The 11,716-nt window shown below is 39.4% G+C and overlaps 2 protein-coding genes across 2 annotated transcripts; both read left to right on the forward strand.

Annotated features, from left to right (window-relative positions):
• The first annotated feature begins 2,969 nt into the window (after nucleotides 1-2,969).
• On the forward strand, nucleotides 2,970-6,919 carry hoxd11a (homeobox D11a). The gene is made up of 2 exons (XM_082509290.1): nucleotides 2,970-3,633; nucleotides 4,300-6,919. The coding sequence occupies exons 1-2, from the start codon at nucleotides 3,033-3,035 to the stop codon at nucleotides 4,533-4,535; spliced, it is 837 nt and encodes a 278-aa protein (XP_082365416.1). The 5' UTR covers nucleotides 2,970-3,032; the 3' UTR covers nucleotides 4,536-6,919.
• A 1,540-nt stretch (nucleotides 6,920-8,459) lies between these two features.
• hoxd10a (homeobox D10a) lies at nucleotides 8,460-10,822 on the forward strand. The gene is made up of 2 exons (XM_082508087.1): nucleotides 8,460-9,306; nucleotides 10,072-10,822. Exons 1-2 carry the CDS (start codon nucleotides 8,559-8,561, stop codon nucleotides 10,344-10,346), a joined length of 1,023 nt encoding a protein of 340 aa, XP_082364213.1. The 5' UTR covers nucleotides 8,460-8,558; the 3' UTR covers nucleotides 10,347-10,822.
• The last annotated feature ends 894 nt before the right edge of the window (nucleotides 10,823-11,716 follow it).

Raw genomic sequence — 11,716 nt, forward strand, 5'->3', positions numbered from 1 at the left:
CTGCATTTGGCTTTGGCATTTTATATGCGTAATTCCTCTGCACAGTGGATAACCCAGCAGCATTTCTCACCCAAAAGAAAATCTCTGCATGCCAGTTGGAGGTTATTGCGGCTGTAACTAAATGAAATGGATGTAAATCAATATCTCAGCGACATCAAGTGAACTTTCTGCACCAGACAAGTCCATCCGTGCTCATTAGTGGTGCATGTGATATGGCCAAATCTAGCTCTGTCACTGTTTTCATTACCAAAACTCTTCGCTGGTGTTTCCACGGCGGACCTGCAGGTCACAAGTGGTCAGGGTAATTTTAAACGAAGAGAGACCGCGACTCTGCAGGAACGACCAGCCATCAGCAGAGCAGCACACGCGACATTACGGGAGAGTGAATCTATAAATGGTTCCCCTCGTTACATCATTATCACGTCATCATCACCGCATCACTGCAACTATTATGTTTCTGTTAAACTGCAGTCATAAGTTCAAGGAAGTCTGAATAACATTTTAGAGCTATAGTAATTTGTAATGAAACATAAAGATTTTTCCCCTCTCCTTACAGAGTTTCTGGGACTTTGGCATACTTTCAAACCACTGCAATTCATTCTTTTTGCCCTCACTGTTTTGCGGGCCTGTTGTGTGGTGCTTAGAAGCTTAACAGCCAGTTCTCCTTCCACAGAGTATTTCAGACGCCTGCAGTGGGTTTTCTGTGCGTCTCAGACATTGTTTGCTGCTTTATTGGTTTACTGCCTGGCTGCGTCACATAGCTAAGGCTTCCTTTAGATAGTTGGGGTGCCAAAAACAAAGTTAAGGTCAAGTTAGTAGACTGGGTTTCTATTTCTCACAATATCAGAAAAAAAGTCTTATGGAAGTTAGCTTTCGTGTGTCTATTTCAGCAATTGTGTTTCAAGTGGAACCTTTTAATGTTTTGCTTAATGTCACACGCCTTAATTAAACAAGCTGGACAACACGACGTTTAACCTTTTTGTAAATGCTTGGAACTTTAAAGCATCTCGTCTGCAGCCTGATTTGATATCTGAAATTTTAAGCTTAATACAGTCTTACACATTGCAACCTTTCCATGTAATAGCAGACGGCCAAAAAAGACAACCTAAAGCACACAAAACACCAAATTATAGCAACAACTCGTCTTAACTTAAAGTAAGCCATTAGTCTCATACCGCTATCAACTTTTCACTGCAATTATTTAAATTAATTAAATAATTAAGTTATTTATTCATGTGATAGTTACATAGATACAGATGTTTTGACCTCCTAACGCTGTGGAATATAGATGGAAGTAGTTTACTTTGGAACATTTTGGCCTAATTTTGGAAAATATCTTCTAACTGGCTAAAAAGGGATTATTATGAAATGTAGTTAGATTGGATACAGAACAGGACCAACGAGCTCGACTTTAGCCCCAGATAATATTAAAGCTGTCTTTAAGCGAACACCACATTATGTTTGAAGCCCGACAATCGATTAACCTTTAAAAACAATATAAGCCCACAGAGAAATATGAACTACATTTTTCCTGCATATTTTCCTGCATATATATATATATATATATATAACTATATATAAAACTAGCCCAGCGCCTGATGCAGTTTCACAACTGCAGTATCACAACTACAATAAAAAAAACTACATTAAGTGGAGTCATATAAAATAAAATAAAAATCGCCAGGTAATAAGTTAAAAATACAGAAAGAGATGAAACAATAAAGTTATTAATACTTACATAGACAAAAAAAAATTATTGGAGGAAATTTCATTTATATGAGAGATCCGTTCATCAGTGGTATAAGTTCGTTTTCTCCACCAAGAAGGAGGAAAACACTGCAAGCATGGCTGCCCAGGGGCAGTAAAATGATTTGGCTGCAGAGGCTTGTTGGTGAAAAAGGCTTGGTGGACATCAGCTACACCACAGACGGTCAAAGTCAGTTGTTTTGGACTTGGCAATGCTGGATGTGCTTACCGATTTGTGCTTGCGCTTGATTTATGTTTCTGTGGAAACCAAAAATCAACATTTCTGTGTTTGCAGTAACATTCCATGGGGTTGTTTACTTGTCTGTTTTCAAGTGCATCCATCTGTACTTAAAATTGGGGATTTTTTTTTGTTTTTTGTTTTAATCAACAGGACCATTTAATGGGCAGATATTTCTAAACAACGAGTTTTAAAAATGGACTCTGCAATGTAACTGGGGTGTAATATATACAATAATCTATTGCAGCCCAGTCTTGTCGTGGTCTTTTATTTCTTTGTGAAGCCTCAGCTTTTTGTCACCATGGTGAAGGCCAAGAAGCTTGTCAGTGAAACTGAATTCAAACGATTTCCTTCTGGCGTTTCTGTATGTATTTAACTCTACTCAAACCACCATGGTGCACAGTGATTATGCGCAATGAGCCTTAAATGTATTTGCATAAAATCTGACTTGGTGAATCACATATTCCACAGGCTGCTTCTTCTTCTTTTTCTTTTTTTCAGCGCGAGTAGGTACGGTAGCCTTGTTGCCATGCCATTTAAGCTTTGCATTGAGGTTAACGTTAATATTTCCGCTAACTGTTGCCACAAACATATAAAGCCAAAATTTACTGACACCATCACTGCGTATGACCGTCATTACACATCATTACAAGATGAGGATGATGTTGCAGCAAAGCTTTTAATTAAATATTCCAGCGATGGTTCACACATTTCTTCTTTTTTTTTCGTGAGCTATAGGGCAAGAAGGCTGGAGAGGAGTTGCCTCTGCAGCCAGAGAGCCAATGGAGTCTCTTGCATGCGCTCACATGAGTTTTTCCGGACAGTTTTTAATGACTGATATTGATGTATGGTAATTTCTTAGCTGGATCACATGACACAATTACCTCAAGAATCGATCAAGATGTATTGCAGCTCTGCCTACGTTTCCGATTTTTTCTCCCTGGCGGGGTCTTTCCACACGCCTGTGGTGCTATAGATGGACAAAGTTTAACACAGCAAAGCTGCCAATTCTTTCCTCTGTTGCAGAGAGGAAAACTGAAGAGGAGATATGACGGAATATGATGATCGCAGCTGTGCGTCAAATATGTTTTTACCGAGCTGCACTTATTACGTTTCGTCGCCCGATTTTACATCAGTCTCCTCCTTTCTACCCCAGACGACTTCGTGTCAGATTAATTTCCCCTATTCTTCCAACATAGCTCAAGTCCAACCTGTTCGAGAAGTCGCTTTCAGGGATTACGGACTGGACCATCCCAAATGGCACTACAGGGGCAATTACACGTCTTACTACTCAACGGACGAGATAATGCACCGGGACTTAATCCAGTCCTCCAGCAGCAGGGCGGATGTGATATTCAAAAACGAGTCCTTGTATGGCCACCACGGAGGGACAGGCTCGCCTTGCAATTTCTTTACCAGCGTGGGTCGAAATGGGGTTCTTCCCCAGGGCTTCGACCAGTTTTTTGACACTCCTAACTCGGACAAGCCTAACGCGGAGCTCCCCAAACAAAAGACAGACTATAACGTTCCGGGTGATGCTGCGAATAACAATCAGGCTGTGACCAAAGTAGAACAACACAAAGCTGATCAAACCGGGAACGTCGACGAGGACTCGTCCTCCAACTGCAGCGACAAGATCAACCAGCAAAGTAAGTCAGTAAGGATATACTCCTATGTGTGTTAGACATAAGATGAACAGTCCAGACTTTTGAGGGTCTGGACTGCGCCATTTCCACCGCCGTGACCGTGCAGGGTTATATGCTTCTTTATAAGCATGCAAAAGCTTTTATATCCCAATAAGATTTACTTTACGGTTGTAAAGGTATTTACAATGGGAGACCGTTAAGTAACCATACTTAAAGGCCTCCTTGTGTCCAATAATAATACCTTGTTGCCAGGTTTGATTTGTTTTGATAGGACATTAGAGGAATTTTTTGTGACTCTATATTTTATATTTTAGTGCTGTGCAGATATAGAAATACAGTGAGGAAATGCAGACTGGGATGTAGTGGAAAGTAACCAAACACCAACATGTAGATGATCATTTGCGCAATATTGACTAATTTTCACGGGAATACCTGTGTTGGTTATTTCAGTCTACGCTCATGTGTGTGTGTGTGTGTGTGTGTGTGTGTGTGTGTGTGTGTGTGTGTGTGTGTGTGTGTGTGTGTGTGTGTGTGTGTGTGGATGAGGAAGTTTTTTTTCGGAAATAAAGAAGTAAATCTATTAATCTGCTCTCTTTGCTATATTTCACATTTGGGAATTTTGGCATTTGATGTAAAATCTGGGAAAACTTTTTTTTTTGTCTTCCACAGGTTCATCAACCAAGTCCAGGAAGAAGAGGTGTCCCTACACCAAATACCAAATCCGAGAACTTGAACGAGAGTTTTTCTTCAATGTGTACATTAACAAAGAGAAGCGACTCCAGCTGTCCAGGATGTTAAACCTGACAGATCGGCAAGTGAAGATTTGGTTTCAGAACAGAAGAATGAAAGAGAAAAAGCTAAACCGCGACCGTCTACAGTATTTCACTGGGAATCCTTTGTTCTGATACCTGGCATGTCACACACAGACACACTCACACACGGAGGAAAAATCGCAAACACTTTTCCAAGTGGCTTCATGGTCAGCTGTGATTAACAGTTGATTTCACAAAAATCTGGCTTTAAAAAATTTATTTGCCAATATTTTGTATCATTCGAATTTTTGCACCAACTCTTGCGTTTATTTGTATTCTCATATTTTTGCGTTATCGGTAGCAGAAATTTCCGCAAATTGCGAGCTGTGCTTCGAAATAATTTATATTAAATATATGTAGGCTTCTTTCTTCTCTGAATGTATATTTGTAAGGCGCATGCAATGCAAATTGTGGTGTGAATAAAAGTACGAAAATAAATATGCTGTCACGAAACCGATCACAAGGAAGTTTTACAAAAAACTAAACTAAACTAAAAAAAACTTTACATCAGGAAAGATTTCGGAATAATTTAGGCGCTTGCAGTACTGTAATGTCCCGTTATTTCCTTTGCTTTGAAACACTTGATTGTTTACTAAACCTTGAACCGTCTAGACACTATAATAAAAGTAGCTGTAAATGTCTAAATAGGGGGCTATTGGACTTTGGTGTCCCAACCCCCAGACCACATGAGGACTGATTCTCCTTCCTGTCTTAAAGTACTTTAACTCCAGGCTAGAAATGCTTTGAGAATTTCTGCGCATCGTTTCCATATTTAGCTCATGCTGGCATATTGGGGCACTTGCAACTAAAGAAATGGAAGACAATGGAAAATATTGTAACCATGCCGGTCTTCTAGAAGGATAAGTATTTCTTTTTCATGTTTCTCTCCTTTTGCAGTATTATAAATTGGATATATGTTTCTTTGATGGCTCTGAATCTGCGAAGAAGAAAGAAACGCAAAGTGAGCTTATAGCACGAAATTTGTACGATCTTCCTTGTGTAGGTAAGGCGATTCCATCTTTGTGTAGCTTCACCATACACGAACCATCAAGCTGCCTCTGCAAAAAGTGAAAAAAATTTTAATTCCATAAAAATATAAGGTGCTGTATATCCTTCTTTCCCTTTTTTTGTAACCAGTAGGGGGGACGAACTAAATAAATGCACCAATTTCGGACAAAACAGCCGCTTTATTGATAATTCATTTGTTAAAAGATAGGCGATCGCTCATTTATGCAACAAAAATTACTCCCATTTTTTTAGTGTCAGAAAAAGAAAACCTCTATAGATTGATTTTTGCTAATTTAGTACCACCTGGGTTACATTTACCGTTTTCCTCCCCAAAAGGATATTAGAAAACTGAGGTTTCATTAAGCATTTAGAAGGGTGCTCAGCTTGTCCTGCAGTGCAATTGCATTACCAACTGTGAGGGGCGTTTCACTTCAATTCTCAATGTAGCCACAAGAGGGCACTCTCAGTTTTTACAGCCATGCAGTCAATTTAGCATCAACCCCACATGAAAGCCTGTCAGTGAGGGAATAATCAGTTCAGCAAGCTGTTTGTTTACATTTCTATTTTAATTATTACTTCTTCCAGTCCACTAAATTCAGCATGGTTTGCATGTTGCTGTTTTTTTTATTTAAAGACTCATTCCCTTCAAAGTATTTAATCCTCTTTTTTAATGAACTGATAAAAAAAAAACACCGACAAAACGAGAGCCTTGAGTTTCCTTAAAGAAAATAAGAACACTGTTAATCAGAGAGCGCATTACATTTTGCTAAATGCTTCTCTGAAGGGATGAAATTCCTCATGAGTTTCATGAAAACAGCAAACACAATTTCAAATAATTGTCATGCGTATGGAAATGACACCAGGAATTTAATTCTGTTCTGTTTCTTTGTTTGTGATCCGCATCATAAAGGCTTAGACCTTTACCTGAGGGCCGCATGGGCCTGAAGCCCAGTAATATCTCATGTTTATGCTAAAAGGAGCAGTGAATATTGACCCACATTTGCTATATATGTATTTCTGTTCAAATATATATATGTATATGTAACATATATATGTAACGTTTGTTTCTTTTATTTTCATTGTCAAATTCTCGTCTATTTGAGTCTAGCTATTTACTTTGAAAAAAGGTACAGGTACTCCGAATAAAGACCGAGTATTGTCGCAGTTTTTAAGCTTTCTTGTTTTGCTTGTAACTAAAATCAGCCAGTATTTTTTTTCTTGTTTTTAGATTTTTTCTTCGTTTTTTAAATTTACGCGCTCTACTCCAATGTTTTAAATACAAGTGAATCTCTTGTTATTTTCTTTAAATTATCACTGTTAATATTTCCACTGTTCACAAGACTAATAATGACAGCAATGATGTCAACGAGTGTACGTATCCTTCGGACCATTTGACTTAAAAATATATTTTGGATCAATGTGATGTATAAATTGTTGATTTTGCCTGAAGAACATACTGGCTTCCAAATGAGTTTTTTTTTTTTATTGTATGTTAAAATGTTATCTTTGCAACATTATTGGAAACATGATAATTAAAAAAGAGAAAAAATATATATCCATTATCATTTGCCTCATTTAACTGTTGTAAAGCTTTATTTAAATAGCTATAACTGCTGCATATGGTATTCTAGGTTTTTCTTTTTTGACAATCCCGTTTGCATAGCACACGTGTTTGTTTACAGCCAACTATAAATATCGAAGAGCCTTAAAGAGAGCCAAACGGACGTTACACATCTTCTCTTACACACTGTATAATTATTTCAAGCTTGTGCCATTACTATCAAACACATAAGGATTCCCAGTGTTACACTTTTTTGTAAAGGCCGTTAGAGTCAGTGGCAATTACTGGCATGACCTCTGATTTGTGATCATGAATAATTTCGTGGACAGTGTTTTTTTTCCTCTCTAGTTTAACAGGCAGTACACGTTTGCCTTCCTTACGAGCGAAAACACTGAGGTATTTAGAGAATACTGTGACTGTGAGCACAGCCACGGTCAAGCAAGTCATTTTGAACTCTGCTTCTGAGCGTCAAATACGTTAAACGAAAGCACAGATATGATAATCCTGGAGAAATAGCTTCATGGATTAAGTGTGAAGTGTGTAATAACGACTGCGAAAGCTATAACGTTGACCTTCACGTTTTTACCAGTCTGTGAGTTCAATTTGTTAAAGGTATGTGTCCACCTTTCACATCATCTTATGGATCTTCTGGGTATTTTAAAAGCTGATATCTTCCAGGAAATCGTTTCCTCTTTAATAGAGAGATTCTGTGCCTTAATTGAAAAACATCAACAACAATAAGCCTTTCATAAATTGTCAAATCATAATGAAAAAAGACCAAAATTTAAATAGATGAAAGGAGAAAGCGTTACATTTATATTTAGTTTATTCTTTTGTTACATATTTAATACAAATACAATCGAGACATATGCTGCATATATGCAGGGAAAGCACTCTTAATGATTACAGCGGGTGAAGTGTGAAAGGTTAAATAAAAATATAATCAGCAGAGCTGCTAAATTTTTTCCAAATAGTCTGCAGTTGTCGCCTATGCGCCATGCAGGCACCCCCACCCCCCTCCCCATACACCTACACACACGCACACCTACACACACGCACACCTACACACACACACACACTCTCTCTCTCTCTCTCTCTCTCGAGAATGTCTTCCACACAAAGAGACACGCATATTCTTCAAGTTGGTGCACTGATAAACACTTAAACACTTCACAGCGCGTCTGTCGTTATAAATCTGAGACTAGATTGAAGGCGAGCAGTTTTTGTTGGGATTCAAATGGTCCTTTCGACGCATTTCTTTCAATTTCGCGAATAAGTCTCCAAGTCCCGCGATGCCCATTGGAAACGTGCGCGACTCTCTGCAAAAACCAATTTCAAGTCCGTGTTGTAGGTGTCGCTGTTGACCACGTCTGCATCCGCAGTGCGAGTGTGTGCAGAGAGAGGAGGCTGCGTCTCAAGGCCATTTTCAAATCTCATTGGTGGGCTTGTCATGTGGTTGGGAGGCATCCTGACTTACAGATTGTTTTTCCTAGATATGTCAGCTTACAAAGGACATCTCTCTCCTCCTAAGAACTTAAATTCAAAAAATGTCCTTCTCCAGTAGCTCTCCTGTGGCAAATACATTTTTAGTGGACTCTTTAATTGGTGCTTGCAGGACGGACAGCTTTTACTCCAACAGCAACATGTACATGCCGTCTGGCTCAGAAATGGGAACTTACGGAATGCAAACCTGTGGACTCCTGCCGTCTTTCGGCAAAAGAGGGGAGGTCAACCACCAAAATATGGGCATGAACGTCCACTCGTACATACCTCAGATAGATAACTGGACTGATCCGAGCAGACCCTGCAGAATAGAGCCTCCCAATCAGATGTCAAACTGTACATTTTCACAGAGCATAAAGGAAGAGAGTAATTGCTGCATGTACTCCGATAAGAGAGTACAAAAAGTCAACTCTTCAGAAGTCCCCGCATATTCTAACGTTATTCCTGAATCGTGTCCGGTCGATGGTCCCGAGATCCCGGTTCCCGGCTATTTCAGACTGAGCCAAACTTATGCGAACGGGAAGCATCAGGAAAACTACTGCCATGAAGCACCGAGTCCAAACGCGACACTGATGCAGCTCAGCCGGGTCACCCCGAAACCGCAGCCCTCGTCGGCATCTTCTAATTTCTCAGAGGTGGATAAAAAAATTGAGGACGCTTCGCAAAACCCGGAAACCGCAAGAACGCCGGTCCCCGTAGAAAGCCCGGATCCCAAGTCGGGCTCGGAGGAGAAAAACTGCTCAGTGGAAGCGCCTGTGTCCAGTCCTGAGCTGCTACAGAAGGAAGGGAAAGGTGGGTTGGCTGTAATGAAAGCTTTTATCTCGTGGCGCGGTGCTGAGAAGGCTCCAGCATCATAAAACCAAGTATAAAACACAAACAACCCTAAAGTCGTAATGTTTAATGAGAGTCTTTCTCAGGTTGCACTGATAGGCAACAGAGAATGGTTTTACCATGCAGCATGAAGCCTATGTCCTCCTGTTCTTTGGATATTTAAAGTATATGCATAGTTTTTTTTATGCATAATCTTGTCTTATGTGAGCATATTGCACAGCTTTCATAAATTGAAGCGTTAAATCAAGCTCCACTGATTAATTCTAACATCTGTTTGGCAAATGTGTGAACTTTTAAGTTTTGGAAAAAGATGAAAAATGATGAGGAGAAATCTCACCCTAATCCCAATCCAGTTTTGACAATTTGCAAAATTAGTAAAATATGTCAAATTCCTTATGAAATCTTACACGATTCATATTAATTCACCATTTAAATCAGGATTTACAGAAAAAAAATCAGGCCATATACACACGTATTCCTCGTGTGCGGGTTGATCATTTGGGGTTTCATTTCATTTTTGTTTTATTAGTGATGGCATGTGAGTGACTAATAACAACCCATGCATTTTATTTATTCAGGGAAATGTTGTGCGTTATTTCCCAGAGGTGAAATCCAAAGCAACTGATGAGCTTTTTGTTCGAGAGGACGCTCAGTGCGTCGCTAAAAGAATAAAAAATAAATAAATAAAAAATAAAACTCTGATCTCTCTGATTTGAATCCCTGCAGACTGCAAGAGTGACACTCTCACAAACAACTGGCTGACAGCAAAAAGTGGGAGAAAGAAAAGGTGCCCGTACACAAAGCACCAAACCCTGGAGCTGGAGAAAGAGTTTCTCTTCAATATGTACCTGACCCGAGAGCGCCGCCTAGAGATCAGCAGGAGCGTTAACCTGACCGACAGGCAGGTCAAGATCTGGTTTCAGAACCGCAGGATGAAGCTGAAGAAAATGAACAGGGAAAACCGCATCCGTGAACTGACCTCAAATCTCACCTTTTCGTGAGGCTGCATGTGTTAGCTGTCTTTCCTCCTCCTCGTCCTTCACATATTGATGCTTCGCTGGCATTGGACATTTATCTCAAAATCAACAAAACTGTGACTGTATTGCCAATCTTAGTATTTTTTTATTTGTATTATTATTATTATTATTATTATTTTGCGTGGCGTCCTGTATTTGTTTTGTTTCATCACAGGGTAACACTTTGTGGTCTTAAATTATTGGAGGGTGCTTCTCTTCTACTAAAAAGACATGGGTATCCGGCCGAGCTGTGGAAAAGGTTACTCTATTTCAGTCATGAAAGCACATTTATTGTCGTCTAGTGCAACATTTGTTTAAGAGTAAGTGCAAGCCGTGTGCTCGATAGTGAAATGTTTCTATGGGCTTTAAAGTGATGGAAAAAATACAGAACAAAACAATGTCAATCTGTGAATTTATTGCATGTTTGTGGCATGTATCTTGCAATAAATATATTGTCAAAGGATCTTGTTTTAGATTTGTCCGTGCTACACGGTCTCTGCTCGGCAAATAGCCTGCCTCAGTTTTAGCAGCACTGTGAGTATCCGAAATTAATTTGCACTGACGCAAGCATTGTTTTCCTTCAAAAAACAGTCCCATTCCGAGCAGGAAAAGGCAAGAAAAAGAACAATTTCCTCCAAGCTTGTTGCACAAAACAGCAGGCAAAACAGTGTGAACGCGTCCCTCATTTGTGTTTCCAGTTTCGCCAAACGTTTGTAATTATGCCGCAACTTCATCTGAAGACGAGCCGAAACAGTAATCTTCTTAAATTCAGAAAATATATTCTCACGCTCATTTACGCGTAGGCTACTCGAGGAAGGCAAATTCTGGCTAAAAACGACTTAAAAATAAAATCTAAGTAAAATTAGTATGAATAACAAGATAGAATTCCTTTAAAGTCTATTTGGATGCAAAAGAAAAAGCTCAGCAAAATCATGCGAAGATGGCTGATTGTGTAATGGAATAAAGTTGGTTTAGCTTTTGCGTGCAGGCCTGTTTATAATTAAACTCACTGCCTATAAGGATTAGAGGACGGAGTAAATTACTTTCGGCTCTCCCTTTCTTCGTGGCGAAATCAGCCTTCATTTTCATCTACAAAATAACTTCGTGTGGCCTTCTTAGCTTGCCACAAATCTTTTTCAAACGTCTGATAACGTAACACAATTTCTGATCCCCTCCTCAGATTTGACCTAGTTCTTATCTCCAAGTGTTCACTGAAGGTCGAGACATTCTGCCTTACACAGTGCGAGAAAATGACATAGTGAAAAAAGTAGGTAAAAAAGTAGAAGAAGAAACATGGCAAGATGTGCAGGCTATTGGTGCTAAATTACACCTTTCAGAGAGCAATACACACATGG

The sequence above is a fragment of the Aulonocara stuartgranti genome, assembly GCF_965226115.1.
Source record: "Aulonocara stuartgranti genome assembly, chromosome: 16".
Lineage (NCBI taxonomy): Eukaryota > Metazoa > Chordata > Actinopteri > Cichliformes > Cichlidae > Aulonocara > Aulonocara stuartgranti.